The sequence below is a fragment of the Dreissena polymorpha genome, chromosome 1 (genome assembly GCF_020536995.1).
Source record: "Dreissena polymorpha isolate Duluth1 chromosome 1, UMN_Dpol_1.0, whole genome shotgun sequence".
Taxonomy (NCBI): Eukaryota; Metazoa; Mollusca; class Bivalvia; order Myida; family Dreissenidae; genus Dreissena; species Dreissena polymorpha.
The window spans coordinates 13,619,184-13,640,616 of NC_068355.1; the positions used below are offsets into that span (position 1 = coordinate 13,619,184).

Genomic DNA, 21,433 nt, shown 5'->3' on the forward strand with positions numbered 1-21,433 from the left:
GCCCTAAAAGCGGAATACATTACAATTTGTAAATATTGTAGTTATTTAATTTTCCATTGAATGAACTATCGTTTCGTTTCCATCGAATGACATTATCATAAAGTTTAGCATACATATGAAAAACAAAAACCGCATATTATGCAAATTGAACTGTCTTTGCGTGCACTCTCTATTCTGGCGATAAGGAGTGATAACAATCTAGCATTTTATGATAAATAAATTTATATATTTAATTATTTTACGCAAGTATTTTTTACCCTTTTTTTGTTTGCTTGTTTTCATGATGTCGTTTCGTACACTACAGTAAGGTACAATCATAACACGTAATAGCCGATTTTACATTTGCCGGTACTCGTTAATTACGTTAATTAGGTAGCAGTAAAATTGCACAATATTTTTAATTAATAGTTATTAAACACTGTATTATTATAATTAAACTGGCTAATATATACACTAGTTACTGCTAATCCATTTCGGACAAATATCTTCAATTTTTCAAATATGTTAACATATTTTTTTAAAGCAACTGTTTCGTATTTTGGCTTTACAATTTTGCTTAGATGATTGCTCAATATGCCAAGAGATGACATGGAGGTATCATAAATGTTGTTTAATGACCAGACACTTGTATGCCACATGTGGTTTATGCAGGGACCCAAATAGGTCCATGGATTTGAGACACCATGTGTTCTTTGTAATTGTTTGGACAGTATCCGATCATAACGAGATAATCGGTTTATGATAAACAAAGGTGCAATAAAACACCGGGTTAAAAAGGCTGATTTACAAAGAGTGTCAAAATTGGTGTGAATAATTAAATAAAATCTATTACATTTATGAAGATAGTTCATTGAATGTGTAACAAGGTAAGTTTTTACAGGCATAAATGTTCGAATAAGTTACTATATGTTGCATACATAAAGTCGATCTATTTGCTTTTTGATTACATTCTTATTTGTGTTCATTAAATTTGATTTATTCTGAAAGAATTTTAATATCTGAGAATGTTAAATCTTAAAAATGGTCTCGAAGATGTGCCAAAAAGAGATTTTTATGGTAACCACATATACCAAGCTCGTTTATTGTGTTCCACTCCCGAGTTCGTTTATAGTAAAAAACTAATAATAACAACAATATAATCGTTCATAAAATGCATTTCCTTGCACGCTTATGTTTTATTCAGACATAGTTAGTAAAATTATATTTGATATAGTGCATGATTATCAATAAAAACGATGATTATTTCAACCTTCTCTATATGCGCTTATATGAATTTCACCTCTTTTTGCCAACCAGTGGGCGGAGTCTAATATTTGCAGGTGCGCGTGACGTCACTCGTCAACTGGTCTATTTAAGGGGTGGGCATCCGAGATGTGTGATAGATGGTGACAGGGAGAGGGTTAAAAATGGTCACAAATAGTGTGACGTTCTTTAAGGACAGCCCATTTTAGTTCTCCCATGTTGTTTTCTTTATTTGGGTAAAGGTCCTGGCATTCCATTTTGAGGGGGAAAATATCACCAAAACTTAAAAAGGGGACATCATTCCTCAATTAAGCTTGACGCTAGGGGAAAACTGCATCATTTTAAAGAAATGTTGGGAGAGGGCCTGTTAGAGAGGCCCTTTTCCTACATTTCTTTTAAATTATGCAACAGAAAGGCTTTCTGTTTGGGAGGAGGGGCCAATATAAGACCCTTGCTTATGAAGGAAAAATACCTTGTTCTTCATAATACATTTATCTTTTTAATGTACATAAATGCCAGCTACCCAGGGGTCATATAGCTGGGAAAAGGAATAGTGATATTATATTACCTGTAGGATACCTGTAGGATGATTTTGGGCTCTGTGGTAAGGACTAAAGTCCTTTTTAAACCCCTCTTCTTATCGACGTCTTATGGTACTGTATCCGTATGTGTTCTCACAACTAATAAAAATAGCCCTTATTCAGTAAAAAATAGTTCCTTAAGTATGGTAAAGAATGAATGTCCTTTTGACAAACAACAGTTGTGATCACTAAAACTTATACACTATGTCCCCATTCCAATGTAGATCAATCCTGCTCTTGAATTCTAATACATTCTTGGCATCAACTACACATTGAGGCAAGTCATTCCACATGTTAATCACTCTTCTGGAAAATTGATTTTGACAAAAAGATGTTCTGGACTTTGGTTTCTCAAGCTTAAGGTTATGTCCTCTAGTTGATGATGTATAATTGAAAAAGTTCTCAAAAACGCAATCATCTATATTTTTGACTATTTTAAATGTTTGAATGGCATCCCCACGAATTCTGCGATGAGCAAGTGATGGTAAGTTTAGTTCTTTAAGTCGTTCCTCATAGGATGAATTCCTCAAATTCGGTACAAGTTTTGTGGCTCTTTTTTGAACTTTTTATTTGCTAATAATGTCCTTTTTTAAATATGGGTACCATATAACATTTGCAAACTGAACATGCGGACGCACCAAGGCAGTATATAATTTCAAAAATAAGTATTTGTCCATGAACTCAAAAGATCTCTTTATTAAGGCTAGGATACTGTTTGCTTTATTTATCTTTGTAGATATATGCTTACTAAATTTTAGATCTCTTTCGAAGAGCACTCCCAGATCACATTCCTCAGTTGCAGCCTGCAGAGGCTTATTATTCATAGTATACTGTTGATTGGGGTTATTGTTTCCGTAATGTATAACTTTGCATTTGTCAACGTTGAAGGCAAGTTCCCATTTTTGTGCCCATTCGCTGAGAGAGTCAAGATCCTCCTGCATCCTGCCTGAGTCCGTCACAGGTGCATATAACTTGGTGTCGTCAGCAAATATTTTAGAAATACAGCTCACAGAGTCGGTGATATCGTTAACATATATTATAAAAAGTACTGGACCAAGCACACTTCCCTGAGGAACTCCACTCTCTACACTTATCCAGCTAGATGTACTTCCCTTTATTGACACACACTGTCTTCTCTGACTCAGAAAGTTCTCAATCCAGGCCAGAACATTTCCCTTAATGCCATACGCAGATACCTTCCTTATGAGTCTTCTATGCGCAACTTTATCAAAAGCTTTCGCAAGGTCTGAGTAAATGCTGTCCCAGCTTTCGCTTCCTTCGATGAACTTTGTCCAGTCCTCCATAACATGTAGCAACTGTAACGACAGGATCTATGTGGTCTAAAGCCGTATTGATCATTTGATAATAAATTATTCACACTTAAATGATACATGATATGTTTTCTAACTATTTTTTCAAGAATCTTGCAGACTACTGATGTGAGACTAACTGGTCTGTAGTTACATGGCTCAGTTTTGTTACCCTTCTTGAAAATTGGCGATATTCTTGCATCTTTCCACCCTTTTGGAACTTCTCCGGATGACAGAGACTTCTTGAAAATAAATGAAAGCGGTTTGACAAAAACGTCAGGCATACTTTTAAGCAAATATGGATGTATTTCATCCGGACCCATGGACTTAGACGAATCAATATCCTTTAGCAAATTTAAGACTTCCACTTCAGAAACATGTATGTCATTTAAATTATTTTCCACAGTTTTATCTGGTAAATCAGGTATATTATGTAAAGTTTCTTTTGTAAACACAGAGGCAAAAAACCCATTAAGAACATCCGCCTTTTCATTGTCCGATCCAACAAACCCCCCATCGTCCCGTTTCAAATTAGAAACGCCAATTTTTGACTTAACTTAACTTTTTACATACCGCCAAAATTGCTTCGGTTCACTTTTAGCTTTAAGCGAAATAGTCCGTTCATAGTTTTTCTTACTCTTCTTCACACATTCATTGGCCGCATTTCTCACCACTTTATATGTTCCAAAGTCTGCCGTCCTTTTAGTAGCCATATATTTATTCCAGGCATGACGCTTCCCCTTAATAAATCTCAATGAATCCTGTGTCATCCACAACGGTTTCTTCATGTGTCCTGATTTTGGTTTAAACTTTGGAACAAACTTTTCCACACTAGCTCTGAATTTGCAAACAAAAGACTCCCACATGCTGTTAGCATCGCTGTGTTGGAAATATTCCTGCCAGTTTGTTGTTTCCCACTCTTCCGTAAAGCGTATTAAATCACATTTCCTGTATTGATAGGAACTAGCTCCAGTACATATTATTTTGAAATCACATAAAAAGTCAAATAGTAGTTTTACATGATCACTGCATCCCAGGGATGGTAGATATTCTAAGTTCACTATGTCATTCTCATCTTTAGATAAAATTAGGTCAAGTATGTTCTTGCTCTGATCATTTCTACATCTTGTGAATTGGTTTACATGTTGAAACAAAAAGTTATCTCTTAAGCACTCAATAAATAAGCTTTCATGATGATCCTCTTCATGTGTGGTGGTGTACGTGTCCCAATCAATGTCCTTCATATTAAAGTCTCCCGTAATTAATAAATTCTCGGCGAGTCCAACTGCCATGTTTAATAAATGGTTAATTTCATCACAGTTTCTAGTGTTGGAGGGGCTCCGATATATACACCCTAATGTTATTGTTTTGCTATCACTAATCCAGTCAATCCACGAAGCATCACCATAAAAGGAATTAAGAGTGGTATTTGGTGAAACATTCAATTCTGTTTTCGCATAAATAATGACACCTCTACCAAGGTCAGTTCCAGGAAAAGCTGAGTAACCATCAATATGATACAATGTGGAAGAACATGATATATTGTCGAAATTATACTTGGGTAACACTTCTGTAACAAATACAAAGTCTGGTGACACAATAGACAACTGCAAACGCAATTCATCAAGTTTGTTTTGGAGCTGATCTGCATTAGTATACATGCACTTACATCTTTCTGCAATTGATTCTGTTAAAACTGTTTTCGCGACAATAGTGGAATCAATACTTCGGTAATTATCACAGGGTTCCTGATCACTTATTGATTTAAAATCACACATGATTAGACTAGAGTTAATTGCTTGACACTGTTTATGCCTATACTGCAAATCATTGCTCTGATTACTGTTTAAAATCTCATTGTTTTCAGACAAAGAGTCATTAACACAACTTGAAAAACTTTCAACGAAAGAACTGTGATTAACACAACTTGAAAAACTGTCAACGAAAGAACTGTGGTGAACACTTGAAACTGGAACACTAACTCTATTTACAGTTTCTTTAAATTTATCATAGACGAAATGGCCGACCCGGCTCTGAAATGCCCGGTGTCGCCATTGTGCTATTCACAAGACTATCTGATCTTCTTTCCACTATTTCCCCTCTAAAAATAATTAAATCATGATTTTTCTCTTCCAACTTTCGCTTCTCCAGTTCCCTTTTGAGATTCATATTCTTTATTCTCTCTTCTTTAGTCTGATCAGGGGTTATGAAAATCTTGCTCCATCTGTGAGCATAAACTTGCCCTATCTTCGCCCTCAGATACCTTGTCCCCCCTAGAACTCTGTGTTTGTCTGAAACACTCCCAAGAGTTACCTTGTTCAGTCGATCCCTTCCGTCCGATGGCCTTCCCAAGCGTACAAAATCAAAATTTTTCAGACCAACACATTTGGTTGTAAGAAGTATTTCTTTCAGAGAAATTTCATCGTCCCCCTTCTTATCGGTGCTTTCCGCTCTCGGTTCTGGCACATTGTGTATAATAATGTTCAACTTACGCTCCTCGCGCTCTCTGTACTCAGTGATGGCTTTTTCAACTTGCTCTTCAACAACACTTTGTAGAGTATTTTTCAGATCCTCGTATTTTTTCTCACACGACTCAATTTTAAGGTGCTGTAAATTGCAAGGAGTTGTTTACCTTTCTGTAAGAATAAAGCCATTGTCCTCCAAAGTTGGCACCTTCATCCATGGATTAACACGCTTATATTCCTCCGTAAGATGTTCACCTGAAATAAAAACGTGTATTAATCACTTCATTTTCCAAACTTATGAAATAAACGCCTCTTTTTTAAAACGTGACAATTTATGAACCTAGCGCTAGCATCGAAAATTCTGTTAAAATTAATAATTGACAACTCATGCCAACATATTATGAAGATTACCTTTCCTAAGAGCAATCGGCTTTGGCTCGAAATTTATTTTATTTGCTTTTAAAAATATATAAACCGCTCTTGAAGGTTGGGACATTAAATCGAAATAATATTTGAGAGCCATTTTGTTTTGTTTAGATGTCAAACCAATCAAATTTATTCTTTACCAAGACCATGTCGTAGATGCGCTTGCAACACAGACTAAGTCAAGTAAACATTGAAATGCAAGCGCCTTGTTCAAAATCTGTCAGCGCCATTTTTGAAACATAACACCATAACATGACACTAACATCATGTTAAACATGTGCTTTTATTTCTATCCACAGGTATTTCCAAAGGTAAAGATCTCAATAATTATGGAGCCTCACATGTCAACAATCTGTCGGAAATCTTTAAGCAAATAGCAATTGTCACCTCGCTGTATCAATTTTATTTAATACCAGACGTTTACATTTGATAAACTCAGGGTTCGACACTAAGGCACGTCCGACAGACATTGTCTAGTAAGATCGGTGGTCGGGCTAGTAAAACTGGGCTAGCTTGTCCGACTGGTTGTACATACAAAATCTATACTGATTCATATAACTATAACTAACCGAAAACCTTTTTCTCTTAATGTGTAAAATAACTATTGACTATTGTATCCATTATCGTACGATTACCGTAAGTCGACCATGACCTAATTTCGACCACTTTGTTTACATTAAGAACGCGGCCATTTGGATGACGTCACACGCAAGCGCTCCGAGTAATTCGATAAAGTGACATAACTACGCTTATAAACAAAAACAAATAAAAACAAAACGAGGAAAAAACAGGTAAAATTGCATTTCAAAATAAAAAAATTAACTAAAATTACACAAATTTGACTATATCCCATACATTGTATTGGTCCTATTTATTAAATTCCCACAAAAATTGAAATGTAAAGCCGACGATCTTAACATAACACTTTCATTGACAGCGCTTCATATCGGAAATAGTAGTAAATCGTAGTAAATTTAAGGCAAAGCTTTTTTTATTAAATTGGTTTTCAGACCTTTTCTTAATGGTGATTTTTTTTTACTTGATTTATTTTAAGGCTTATCCAAAACGACTTTTGTAAAATGGGCACAGTGTGACAATAAGGCCTGCAACCACTGGGTACACCTGTCATTTTGTACAGAAATTAAAGTCATCAGAAGAGGTGCAACATTTATGTGCCCATGCTGTGCTAAAGAAGAGTGAAAATTGTTTTTAAGAAAAGTGAAGGAAACTTGTTCAATTGTATTTATAAAATATTGAAAACATATTTAATATATATTTACTGTTTTAGTTCTTGTTAAAATTGTTCAAAGAAGCGAAGTTTTAAGTTAAGTTGGCCTAATCCATTACCACTAGAGTGCTGTCCCTTTCCCAGATGTGACGTATCAACTTAAGGTAAACAACGCGCGAAGTTAATGTTCTTGTAGTGTGTAAGGAACTATCGGCTTTGCGTAGTAAAACATGCTGTAAATAATCATTTTGACATTGATTTAACGGGAATTAAATAAATCTCTGAAGGTAAATAGTATATTGCTGCATTTTGTTGCATAAATTCAGAAATTCTTTTACTTATTTCCTTAACCGGTCGACTTATGGTAATTGGAGGATATTTACATCAGAACAAAACTAGCGTATATAAATAAACGCGGAGCATTCACATGATTCATCGCTATTTTTAGACGCGAAGGAGAGCTTCCCGCAGAAATAGCTTGTTTCCATTGGTAAAGTTGTCATGAATATTAAAGGTGCCTTTTCACAGATTTTGGCATTTTTTAACTTATTCATTAAATGCTTTATATCGATAAATGTAAACATTGGATCGTAAAAGCTCCAGTAAAAAATCAAGAATAAAATTAAAAAAAGGAAAAGAACATTGCCTGGACCAGGTTTCGAACCAGTGACCCCTGGAGTCCTGCCAGAGTCCAGAAGTAAAAACGCTTTAGCCTACTGAGCTATTCCGCCGAGTACACTTACTTGACGTATTTTATACCTTATATAAGCAATCTTCGTAGTTTCACAAAATTTAACGACAAAAACAGAACTCTCCAAATTATTCAATCGTTTCGCTTTGCAACGCTTTATAATTTTTAGGTTTTAAAATCGTCAAAAGATGCATATAATGGCTATATTAGACCATGGTAAATGTTCAGTATTACTGTTTCCTCACAAATATCATAACTAAAACGAAAATTTGCGAATCTGAAACAACTTTTTTCAATTTTGTCAATTTACCAAAGTGTGAAAAGATCCCTTTAACCCTTTGCATGCTGGGAAATTGTAGTCTGCTAAAATGTTGTCTGCTGAATTTCTAAAATTAGCATTTTCTTCAATTTTTTTCAAAGAATACTATCAGAAAAGCAACAGTTTGGATCCAGATTGGACGCCACGTTCTGTGGCGTCTAATCTGGATCCAAACTGTTTTCAAAGACCTTCAAAATTCGGTTCCAGCACTGAAATAGTTAATGATTTTCTGCAGTGTCGTAGAACTTTGCATCATGTTTTTACGACTTCTATCAAAAATCGGTATCGTCAATGTAAACATCTTGGCGTAGAAGACTAGTGAATGTAATTTAAAGAGTGACTTTGTTCAAGATTGGATTTTCGTCCGACAAATAAGTTAATAAAGAAAAATCCGACGGTAAAACTGGCACAGATTATGATGGAAAAGGGCATTGGAGCTGTGGTAGCATGGAGCACAGCGGTCAAGGAGGCCAGAATTTGATAACGTTTAATAAATGTCACCTGCTGTACAGACATCATTTGTTTAACTGGTGATAAACAGTGAAATTACAACAAACAATTTATGTTGTTAAATAGTTTAATTTTTTTTTTACTCTGTGCATCAAAATAACTTTCTTGTGTTCACTAATTATTTTCTGATAAAACCTGATTAAACAGTTACACGACACAATTCTGTTTATTTGCATTTATGGCCTAGTAGACATCAGATTAGGGCTAGTACATTTTAAGAGGAGCTGGTCCAATGGTCTGGCTGTAAAAAAAGTTAATGTCGAATCCTGTAAACCATGGAATACCGCATTTAAATGTGGAAAATTTTATTGTTAAACACAATATCTGACCGCACAAACAAAAAGTTTTTACTTAAACTTTGAAGTGCCCCCCCCCCCATCCGTAGCAAATTGCCCATGGCCATGTGAATATTATATTAGCCACATTTGGTTTACAACAAATCCGGGTCGTTTTTCCCTTATTCCCGTTCGCTCCTGAGCCGTTTCCCCCTAATTCCTGTTTGCCCTGAGTCGTTTCGCCCTAAATCCAATTTCGCCCTTGTTTGTATACAAAAATCGATTTAAAAGAATTTATATTTAGCTTGTCACAAGCTGAATGGGACACCAGAACCATCCCAGACGACTGGCGAAAGGCGAACGTAACTCCAGTCTTCAAAAAAGGAAACAAAAATGACCCAGCTAACTACAGGCCAATATCTCTAACTTGCATCTGCTGCAAACTCCTAGAACACATTGTTACCAGCAACATCATGAAACGTGCTGAAACAAACAAATTACTCTACCCACTACAACACGGATTTCGGAAGGGCAGATCTTGCGAAACCCAGCTCCTGGAGTTCACCCAACATGACGTGACCCAAAACATGGAGAATGGCCACCAAACTGATGTCCTTGTAATGGACTTCTCGAAAGCGTTCGACAAGGTACACCACAGCCTCCTCCTTCACAAGCTCGAACACTATGGCATACAAGGAAAGACCCTAGCCTGGATCCAAGCATTCCTTACAAACAGAACGCAGAAGGTCGTGCTAGAAGGCGAATCCTCAGACACAGTACAAGTCGACTCTTCTACATAAATGACATCCCAGACGGCCTTAAATCTACGGTCCGACTTTTTGCTGATGACACCATTGCATACCTCACCATATCAGGAGACACAGACTGCATAAAATTACAAGAAGACCTAAACAAACTAGCATCGTGGGAAAATAAATGGAAAATGGAATTTCACCCAGAAAAATGCCAAGTCATCTCAATAACCCGCAAGCGCAAAGCCCTCATCCATCAATATAAACTCCATAACCACATTTTAGAACATGTCAAATCAATCAAATACCTTGGATGTACATTGAATGAAAAGCTAGACTGGGGCGAACACATTAACAACATCAGTAGTAAAGCCAGCAGAAACCTAAGCTTCATCCGAAGAAACCTAAACATTGCATCCACAGCCATCAAAGAACAAGCATATATGACACTCGTCCGTCCCTCATTGGAATATACCTGCACCATCTGGGACCCATATGAAAAGGGTGAGACGGATAGGCTGGAAATGTTCCAACGTCGAGGAGCCAGATACGTCAAAAACAGATACAAAAATCGCTCAAGCGTTACAGACATGCTGAAAGACCTCCAGTGGAAATCACTAGAAGACCGACGCAAAGAAGCACGACTCATAATGTTTTATAAAATTGTAAACAATCTTGTACACTTTCCATCCAAAAATCGTCTCAAGCCAAATCTGAACAAGTCCGAACCAACAAACAACTTATTCTACTTTCACATCCCATTCTGCAGAACGCTCTATCGCCAACAATCATTCTTCCCGAGAACCATCAGGGAATGAAACAACCTTCCACCAGATATACTGTCAGCTGGCTCAGTTGAGATCTTCAGAGCTCAACTAGCCAAACACTTTATCTAACTTCCCCTCCGCTTTTATCTCACACTGTATATACTTCACTTTTTTACTCTCACTTTCTCTTTTCTTTATCTCTAATGCACACCATGGCAATAATCTTCAATCAGTTGAAGGTGGCCATTACTTGGCAGAAGAAGAAGGGATATTGTTTAATACAGTATTATATTATCTTTATTACTGTGTCTTTTGCTTCAGGTATGTTGTCATCCAAATGAGGCGTTATGTTCAACACTAGAGACACTTTGAAATATAACAAACTACAAAGTTATTTATATTTCATATATTTGGATTTGTATCATAGTCTGATGTTGCCATCTGTCCCCTGAATCACATGTGATGGCACGTTGGCGAGGTGTGACTGTCTGATCACACGAAATACACAATTTGTCTGCCATAAGAACGTGTCGATATTTAAATTCACGAATGACGATGCCATAGCCAAGTTGCTTTGCATATAGTATATACACTTTCGGATAATATCTTGAGATCAAAAGATGCAAACTGGATAAACGTTTATAAAATCAATATAACGCCTTTAAAATATGGTCTTTAACATTTTCTTTGCTATTAATTAGCCAATCATCTGACAGAGCCCTCACACTACTTTGGGGGAAGGGGTCCGCAGCCCTTAGGAGGGGGAATTTTCGCGGCGTTTCCCTTTTTGGGGGAATTTTTTACTTACTCTCTCATTATTTGATTTGTACATGTTTGCACTATATTCATTGCATTTTTCATAATTTAGTATGTTTGAAACGATTAAATTGAAATAGAATTGAGATATAATTATCATGAGACACATCTTTCTATAAAAAAATAAAAAAAAAAATTTTTTTTTTTTTTTAGGGGGAATTTTTCCCCCCAAAAGGGGAAAAAAGTATACTTTTCAGGTGGGGGACTGCCGCCGAAATTCGGCTGCAGATTTGATAGATTGAGGGCCCTGTCTGATCACAGATGTCTTCCAATCTAAGTTTGTTTGATAATTGTAATTGGTCCAGAAATTATTTTAATTGGGAAATCAATGCATCATACCTCTGCCAAACTAATTAATTGTGATACTTAGTTTGTAACATAATGTATCATAATGTTTCTGTTAATTACTTGAAATTGAAATCAAACGGATAATTGTGCAATAATAAAATTTGTCATATTCAAATTATCTTAATTTCCCATATATGTAAAACAAATACTATTCAGACCGAAACAAACATTTACAAAACCATAATATTCTATAAGAATTGAATAAGGGCAAAACAACCCACTTGTAAGGGCGAAACGATAGAAGGCAAAACAACTCAGGGTGACCTAGGGCGAACAGGTTTTAGGGCGAAACGACCAAGAACCGATTACAACCAAATGTAGCTCATCAAGCATCATTGTATGTATGTTTAATTTGTGTAAAATGTCTATTTGAATAGAGTTTTCCATAGTCTTGGTTTGGTGTCTTGCTACTTTTTTGGCTAATGTTGCCACATTGTATATATATGGCCTGCTTCCACCTCAGATTCAGAAATTAAAAATACTCTCTATTTATGATACAATTTATTAACATTATACAACTGTCAAAGTACTACACAAAAAAGTATAAATGGTCTGAACACGAGTCCAAAGATAACTTCAAGAAGCCCCCACAGGCATAATGAGAGCACTTATCAGTCTAACTGATGCTTTTGTTTTATTTCAGGTTTGATGACATCTAGACCAAATACCAATTACCATGTCTGTTGTCCCAGGGTTGGCAGTTTATCTTCCAGATAATCAGTCTGTTTGGCTTAAGGGTAAAGTGCTAATGGTGGAAGATGACAAGTGCACTGTTGCAGTTTTACACACTGAGGTGATTGATTATGTGGAAACATATAAAATATATTTATAATATACAGTTAACCCATTTATGCCTAGCGTCCTGAAAAAAGGACATTGCAAACAGCGTAGACCCAGATGAGACGCCGCATAATGCGGCGTCTCATCTGGGTCTGCGCTGTTTGCTTAAATGAATTTCTTTATGAAATATTCAAAATATAGAAATAAATATACTTGACACCCCTAATTTTGGAAATAAATTGATCCAATTTAGAAGGATGGGAGAGTCCACTGGGCATAAATGGGTTAATGTCAAAAGCAAGTACAATCAAACTCGATTGCTGGAACTCGCTGGGTTAACGACCAAAGTTTGAGCCATCTGCAATAGGCGCCAACCAATTTCTAATATATTTATTTTTACTTACATGAACTTATGGTTACTTACATAAATTGCCAATATGTTTACATTTTTTGTTTAAAAATTATTCAAACTGCCTAAACTCTGTACTATTTACTGCTGTTGAATTAATAAGAACCAAATATAAAATTACTATTTGTATTAATGCATATTTTAAAACAGTAACACATATAATAAAACAAATAACATATTATAAATGTACCATAATAACTGTAAGTTTTCGGACACTTAGAAATCATTTATTTTGTTTGTGATTGACAATTTAAATACAAAAAATATTTAAAAAAAATACATGTATCCAAAACTTTAGAGACAAAAATGAATGTGTCAGAAAATTACAATTATTTTGAAATAAAAGCAATACATCAATATACAATAATTATATAGTGATAAACTCTTTTTCTGCTTTGAAATAAATATAATTTCACAGCTTTACTAATTCTTGCCTGAAATGATAGAACGAAAAAGTTAAAACATTAAACATTGTGCTTCCTTAATAAGACAAACTGTTTCAAGTACTTTTGGGTGAATCCATTGTTTTTGTCCAACAATTTTCATACATGGTTATTTACCCAATTGAGCAAATGTTATGGTCCATTGCACTCAGGTATGCATCTGCCAAGTTTTATGACCTTAATCTGGCTGTAAAAATCCATGCTCCAAGTGTCACAAGAGTGTCAAAGTGAAAACAGGGCTAGTGTTTTTTTCATTTAAAAAAAACTGGTCTGGTAATCGGCCCCATTCCCAATCGAAACAAGAGCTCTGTTTGTGAAACGCAAAGCCCCCTACTATGCCGCTTTGAAGCCATATATTTGACCTTGAAGGATGACCTTGTCCTTTCACCACTCAAAATGTGCAGCTCCATGAGATACACATGTATGCCAAATATCAAGTTGCTATCTTCAATATTGCAAAAGTTATGACCAAGGTTACAGTTTATGGGACAGACACACATGCACACACATACAATGACAGACAGACTGACCGCCAAAAGCTATAAACTCCAGATCATTCCATCCGGGGGCATAAAAAGTATATATTTTTCCCAAATGTGAGCTTAAAATTCCCAATGGAAAAGATTTCAATCAATATTTTGTTCATCTCCCATCCATTTAAGTTCATACTCAGTAACAAGAATACTGAAAACACTTTATTCTCATTTTGAAGCATTTTTAAGCAAAACAACAATAACACTAATTTTCCAATTTTAGTCAAAACATCGCAAATTTTCCAGATCAAATTTTACTGTCCCCATTTGAGCCAACCGGAAAATGGAGCCACATGAGTTGAAATCATTGGGTTTTGACTGTACTTGTGACATTTGCAAAAGAGAGTCAGTGAATGATGACCAAGTATCTAGTGTGCACTCAATATTCAATTACATGACAATATTGAATATATTGAGTCTGACAATATAATTATATATTTATTTATTTATTTACTTATGGACACTGACAATAATTCGGCTGCATGCTAACATAACTACATATTTTGTAAATAGACACAGGGTCAAACATCACCCAGGTTTTTCAGATTGTGTTATGAATTGATAAAAAGATTACATAACAATATATTAAATAATACATGAGAATATGAGCATGAATGCACTTTTAAAACATGTTCTGTTACTATCAAAGATGTGCCGATTTGCACTATACATTGCCTTTTTTATTTGTAGGAGACCTCAGTACATGAATGTGATACATTGTTACCAAGCTCTGACCAGCGTTTGCTGTCAGTGGACAATCTAATACAGCTTGCACCTATCAACCAAGCTTCAGGTAGTTGAGAAGTTTGGGGATTTTTTACCAAAAGTCTGTTTATATTCGTAGAACATTCTAATCAAATTAGAAGCTTTTCTCATAGAAACACTTTTGACAGTGCAGTACAGTTTTTTAAATGAGATCTCTGTCATTATTTCCTTTATAAATAGCTAATTGCATTTTTAGTCTGTTCTTGTTTGTCAGTCAGTTTCAAAGCTATTTAACAAAAATCCATGTTGACTCTTAACTGAATTTCGTATGAGAAAAAAATATTTGTTTGCAATATAAAATAATGTTATTTTATATCTCTTAGGGGTTTTCCTTTTGCCAAAAATGGCTTTTACAAAACTTAAGCAAAATCTTGTCTTCCATGTTTTGTTTGCAGTTCTATGTTGCCTGAATGAAAGGTTTGCTCATGACTTGTTCTACACCAGCGCGGGCAGCACAGTGATTGCCATAAACCCTTTCAAGGAAATCCAGAACTTGTACAGCCGCGATCTTGTGATGGCTTATCATGAAAATACAGAGGTATCATACTGCACTCAGAACATATCTGTACTGAAATGTGCAGTCTGAGTCTTGAAGATTTTATTTAACTGGTTTGCCCTCATAAAGTCCGACCTGTCTGCTGCATACGCACAGTTCTATCTTCATTGCGAGAATGCTCTAGTTAGAGGGATGCAATTACTGATGATGATGATGATGATGATGATGATGATGATGATGATGATGATGATGAAGGCATATACTAATCTATGATTGAGTGATTGGCCTGTGTCCGGACAGGCCTCTCTTTGTATATCCGTTTATGACAAGGGATGTACATTGCACCAAATCAAAATCCTGCAAATCAGTCAATATATTTTAACATTTTGGCTTGCAGCAAAATTGTAAAATTGCATACTAACACAGCTGTTGATTATCAACATCCTCTATTCCACTTGTAAAATCAAATCTCGCATGGCCATTTTTTTCCCACCCAAAACACCAGCCGTTACTTTGACCTTCACCTTCTTAAAATGGGCTATCTAGCACCAATCGGGAACTTGTATGGTTTCTAAACACAGATTTATGATCATTTGCTGCTTCACATGCGATCAGAGTAATAACCAATATGCAAACTTGCAATTTTTACTTGTACCCTTTTTTTATAAAAACTGACTTATTATACACTGCAAATGAAGTTTGAGAGTGGTTTATAGGATTTACACTTGTCAGTTTGTTGGTTTGTGGGCCTGTAAACAGATAATACTCTGAGTTCTTGACTTGAATGTCTTCCATATTTTGCAAGCAATTCAAAACTTAAAAAATGTTATCGCAATGAAGTGTAGATGCGCGAGACGCAGTTTTCACTCATAGTGATCCCCACATTTCTGAGTAATAAGCTCTGAAAGTAGCCATTTTTATGCATCAAATTTAATACGTTTGAGAAACTAACTACTTCTTCATTTCTCAAGCCATTGAATTGAATCTTGAAATATGTATCTCCCTGCCCAGTAATCCACACGCTGCTGGTTTTGTTGTGCCCTTGAACATAGCAATTTGTTTAGCAAACTCACTACTACTATATATAAGGGATGCAAGAGGTTAACTGGTTAACCTTCCAAAACATTATATTTTTCTGAAAAAGGTTAACCTGAATTTTGTTATCTTTTCATTGAACAATTTGTGCGATTTTGCGTTTTTCATGACATACTGACAACTTGCGCTTGAGACTAGTTAAAAAACATGACTCACCATTGACGGTAATATAAATAATTTGTTAACAAAGTAATATTGCAAAAGATCAGTACCTTTGTAGTTACAAACAGGAGTACGTTTTGATAAGTGGCACTCGTGTTTTGTTTTACTCAGCGAATTTTAACTAGCAAACTGTGGGGAGTAGGGGCTATAAGCAAAGATGTTATTGACACTTTTATCTCACTTATGATAAAAACAGTTGAAACATTGGACAGGTTATTTTGATGTTTATTCAATAACCAACACTGATTGCTCGCAAAAATAAAGTGTATAAGTACCAATTTTATCAAGAATTGCATTTATTGTTAAAAACTCATCAAGTCAACATCGTTTTTCCTTTTTAAACATAGATTAAACAAGATAATATTTGTATGACCCTCTTTGAAGAAGAGGGGGAATATTGTTTTGCACAGTCATGTCTGTTGGTCCGTCCACCAAATGGTTTCCTAATGATAACTCAAGAACACTTAGGCCTGGGATTATGAAACTTCATAGGTACATTGATCATGACTGGCAGATGACCCCTTTTGATTTTCAGGTCACTACGTCAAGGTCACAGTGACTCAAAACAGTAATATGGTTTCTGAATGATAACTCAAGAACGCTCAGGCCTGGGATTATGAAACTTCATAGGTACATTGATCATGACTGGCAGATGACCCCTATTGATTTTCAGGTCACTAGGTCAAAGGTCAAGGTCACATTGACTCGAAACAGTAAAATGGTTTCCGGATGATAACTCAAGAACACTTAGGCCTAGTATCATGAAACTTCATAGGTTCATTGATCATCACTGGCAGATAACCCCTATTGATTTTCAGGTCAGTAGGTCAAAGGTCAAGGTCACAGGGAGTAGAAACAGTAAAATGGTTTCCAGATGATAACTCAAGAGTCAAGAACACTTATGCCTAGGATCATGAAACTTCAGTAATACATTAATCATGACTGGCAGATGACCCCTATCGATTTTCAGGTCACTAGGTCAAAGGTCAAGGCCGCAGTGTCTCGAAACAGTAAAATGGTTTCCGGATGATAACTCGAGAATGCTTATGCCTAGGTTCATGAAACTTCATAGGTACATTGATCATGACTGGCAGATAACCCCTATTGATTTTTAGGTCACTATGTCAAAGGTCAAGGTCACAGTGACTCGAAACAGTAGAATGGTTTCTTGATGATAACTCAAGAAAGCTTAAGCCTAGGATCATGAAACTTCATAGGTACATTGATCATGACTGGCAGATGACCCCGATTGATTTTCAGGTCACTAGGTCAAAAGTCAAGGTCATAGTGACTCGAATCAGTAAAATGGTTTCCAGATGATAACTCAAGAATGCTTAGGCCTAGGATCATGAAACTTCATAGGTACATTGATCATGACTGGCAGATGGCCCCTTTTGATTTTCAGTGGACTAGGTCAAAGGTCAAGGTCACTGACCTGAAGCAGTAAAATGGTTACTCACACAATGGCTGCCACTACAACTGACAGCCCATTTTGGGGGCATGCGTGTTTTACAAACAGCCCTTGTTACTACTAAACTCTAAGTGAAGGTGTATTGGTTAACAGGGTAATATTTTTATTCCCTTTTTTGACAAAGCTCTCATTTTTGTTATTTAACGTCAACTTATTTGAGAACATAAGTTGCCCTTTTATATTTTCAGGACTCTCCTCACATCTACAGTAAAGCTGGAGACGCCTTCAGGCACCTGTGTCGTGGGTTGGGTAAGGCCAATCAGTGTATAATCGTCAGTGGGGAAAGTGGCTCAGGAAAGGTGAGAGGCAGTTTGAGTGCTAGGTTCAGTGTTTTGAGTACATGTAATAGTTGTAGTAAGAATGCATATTTCTGTAAATATTTTCATCATATTATAATTGTTGTAATGAAGTATTATTTTTGTAGACTGTTTCTGCCAAGCATCTGCTGCGATATTTGACACTAGTCGCGATTGGAAAAGGGTGAGACATTAGGATTGTATGTACCATACTTTCATTTACAAACATGTACATGATTCTAGTATACACATAATGTAAAATCACATTTTAATTGTTAAAATGTTTTTTTTAGCTCATTTATTTTTTGAAAAAAAAAATGAGCTATTGTCATCACCTTGGCGTCGGCGTCCGGTTAAGTTTTGCGTTTAGGTCCACTTTTGTCAGAAAGTATCAATGCTATTGCATTGAAAATTTGGTAGACTTACTTACTATCATGAGGGACTGGGCAGGCAAAGTAAGATAACTCTGGCGTGCATTTTGACAGAATAATGTGCCCTTTTTATACTTAGAAAATTGAAAATTTGGTTAAGTTTTGTGTTGAGGTCCACTTTATTCCTACAGTATCAAAGCTATTGCTTTCATACTTGCAACACTTATTAACTATCATAAGGGGACTGTGCAGGCAAAGTTATGTAAATCTGACTGGCATTTGGACGGAATTTTGGGCCCTTTATACTTAGAAAATTGAGAGTTTTGTTAAGTTTTGTGTTTTGGTCCACTTTACCCCTAAACTATCATAGATATTGCTTTCATACTTGGAACACTCGCAAACTATCATAAGGGTACAGTAAAAGGACAACTTGCATAACTCTGGTTGTCATTTTTACGGAATTATGGCCCGTTTTTGACTAAGTAACTTTGAATATATGGTTAAATTTTGTGTTTTGATCCACTTTACTTCTAAAGTATCAAGGCTATTGCTTTCAAACTTCAAATACTTTCATGCTATCATGAGGTTACTGTTCCTGGAAAGTTGAATTTTACCTTGACCTTTGAATGACCTTGACTCTCAAGGTCAAATTATTAGATTATGATTAGATTTGATTGATACTTTGACAAAACTACTCTAACCTGACATACCACAATAGACTCCACCCAAACCCCCCCCACCCCCCCCACCCCCCTCTAAATTATTATTTTTTTTTCAAGGTCATCTCACAAATGACCACCACACCCTCACACTATACTATACCCCCCCCCCCACCCCCCCCAAAAACCCCGCCCAAATTGGTTTTTGTTGAAACGGTTAAAAAACACAAATATTTATTTTTATTATTTTATGTTTGAAATACCGTCCAACCATCGCACCCAAGAATACCCCCCCCCCCCCCCCTCCCCGCCAAATTCCCCCCTCCCTAATATTTTTTATTTTCTAAGATCATGTCACAAATGACCACCACACCCTCACACTTTACTACTTTACTATACCCCCTGAATCCCCCCCCCCCCCTAAAAAAAAATTTAAGATCATCTCACAAATGACCACCACACCCTCACACTATACTATACCCCCCCCCCCCCCCCCCCCCCCAATTTTTTTTTTTTTTTTTTTTTTGAAATGGTTAAAAAACACAAATATTTATTTTTATTATTTTATGTTTGAAATACTGTCCAACCATCGCACCCAAGAACCCCCCCCCCCACCCCCCTCGAATTTTTTTTTTTTTGCATTTAATAATGTAATAAATGTCCACGCCCCCACACTATACACCCCTCTTCACTCCACTCCTCCCTCCTTTGTGATTGAAATTGATAAAAAGAAAATAGATGAGCGGTCTGCACCCGCAAGGCGGTGCTCTTGTTTCATATAAAGCACAATTTAATACTATTTATATGAAAATAATATATAGCAAAATTTACTTACAAATTAATCATTGTGTTTAAGTTTTTTTTTTGGAAAACTATTCTTATGAACCTACATTTTATGAGCCACAAAATTCAAAAATAGGTCTTACGCCACATGCAGCCAGCGTAGCGCACAATCAACTTGTCCTGAGCTACCATAGCTGCATATACATAAGAACCATTTTCGCATTACATGGCTATTATTGTTGCTTCAAATACGTTCAGGGAGCAAGACCAGGTGTGTAGCTCCATAGAACAGAGAATCCTCGACTCGAACCCAATACTGGAGGCATTTGGTAATGCTGTCACCCAGCGCAATGATAATAGCTCCAGATTTGGCAAGTTCATCAAAGTCCAGTTTTCAAGGTTTATATTTTTTGTATTGTATTGTATGTTTCAGTCTCGTGTGTTAACTGTATTTAACCTTACCAGTTGCTTGTTTTTAAGTGTTAAGGAATGTTACGTGTATTAAAAAATATAATAGGATTATTTCTGGACTTCATTTTAGTATGATGTATTTTTTATATTGATGTGCTTTTTTGGCCTTACTATTGAATTTATTGACATCAGTGACCTTAAATGTCGTAAAGTCTACATTCCCTCAACAGGCATGCTTTTCAAAGATATGCTTTCCAAGACCCGTACTTTTCCATTCAAAACGAAAATTTTAGAAACAATCTTGATAAGGAGATTTTAACTCAAAATGGGGTAGACGGAGTGACTCTTACTGATAGTTTTAGAACTGATTTCTTTAAACTACAACATATGAACAATCTGGCATTTTAAAAACCTTTGAAGACTATCAAATACCACTTGAAACTCAAGCACTGTTGATAATGCATCATGCACAGCCAGTGTATTAAAGCATGTTATTCATTTTGAAATCCAAGACTTTTGTGAATGTACTCAGATGTTCACTCACCAATAACACTTGATATTAAAACAAAAACTTTTCAAATAAGAAATTTCAATAGACCAACTTATGTTGAACAACAACCATAGACCAAGATAACTTAACAGTGCTCCAGCAAGGCCTTAATGGAAGGGCACCCCGCCCTGCCCTTCCGAAGCCCCTCCCTGCCCTTATAGTTAACTTATAATGCCTTGAATTAAATGATCAAATTCCCTATTTACAAAACCATTTAACCACGTTGCCTAATTGAGAACATTGGTTAAGTAAACTTTAGTGGTAAACCAATGAAAAATGGTAACATTACACTAGACAAACACAGAACTTAGTAATTGAAGTACAAATTAATTATGCTCTTTTACAAGAAAATGCCTTATTATTCGTAAATTTGGTCCAAATACATGTAACTATTAAACATAACATGGTTAAGTCAATATATAATTCCACATGTTTGATGTTTTCACCTTGCCGCCTGAATGTTGTAATTTACAGTTGTT

General features: G+C 35.9%; 3 protein-coding genes across 14 annotated transcripts in view; 2 read left to right on the top strand and 1 right to left on the bottom strand.

Moving 5' to 3' along the window:
* LOC127871640 (glutathione S-transferase theta-1-like) overlaps positions 1-6,177 on the bottom strand; it is a 163,409-nt gene extending 157,232 nt beyond the window's left edge. For 2 of the 4 annotated variants that reach the window (XR_008045491.1, XR_008045487.1), the window contains exon 1: positions 1,811-5,759. Coding sequence is in view for 2 of the 4 variants with exons in the window: in XM_052414773.1 (XP_052270733.1) it covers positions 5,766-5,853; positions 6,010-6,121 (200 nt within the window). In the remaining 2 variants the exon portion in view is untranslated. The other 2 variants (XM_052414773.1, XM_052414765.1) reach the window with 2 other exon arrangements.
* LOC127871385 (unconventional myosin-XIX-like) overlaps positions 1-21,433 on the top strand; it is a 200,443-nt gene that overhangs the window by 151,650 nt on the left and 27,360 nt on the right. For 3 of the 5 annotated variants that reach the window (XR_008045313.1, XM_052414259.1, XM_052414294.1), the window contains exons 1-7: positions 6,210-6,335; positions 12,374-12,523; positions 14,586-14,688; positions 15,056-15,198; positions 18,073-18,183; positions 18,309-18,364; positions 20,252-20,392. The exons of 1 other annotated variant lie outside the window; for it this stretch is intronic. Coding sequence is in view for 3 of the 4 variants with exons in the window: in XM_052414259.1 (XP_052270219.1) it covers positions 12,407-12,523; positions 14,586-14,688; positions 15,056-15,198; positions 18,073-18,183; positions 18,309-18,364; positions 20,252-20,392 (671 nt within the window). In the remaining variant the exon portion in view is untranslated. Of the gene's footprint in view, positions 1-6,209; positions 6,336-12,373; positions 12,524-14,585; positions 14,689-15,055; positions 15,199-18,072; positions 18,184-18,308; positions 18,365-20,251; positions 20,393-21,433 lie in introns of those variants that run through there. One more of the 5 variants, XM_052414267.1, reaches the window with a different exon arrangement.
* Positions 1-21,433, top strand: part of LOC127871554 (WD repeat and SOCS box-containing protein 1-like) — a 229,476-nt gene that overhangs the window by 100,977 nt on the left and 107,066 nt on the right. The window lies entirely within an intron of this gene.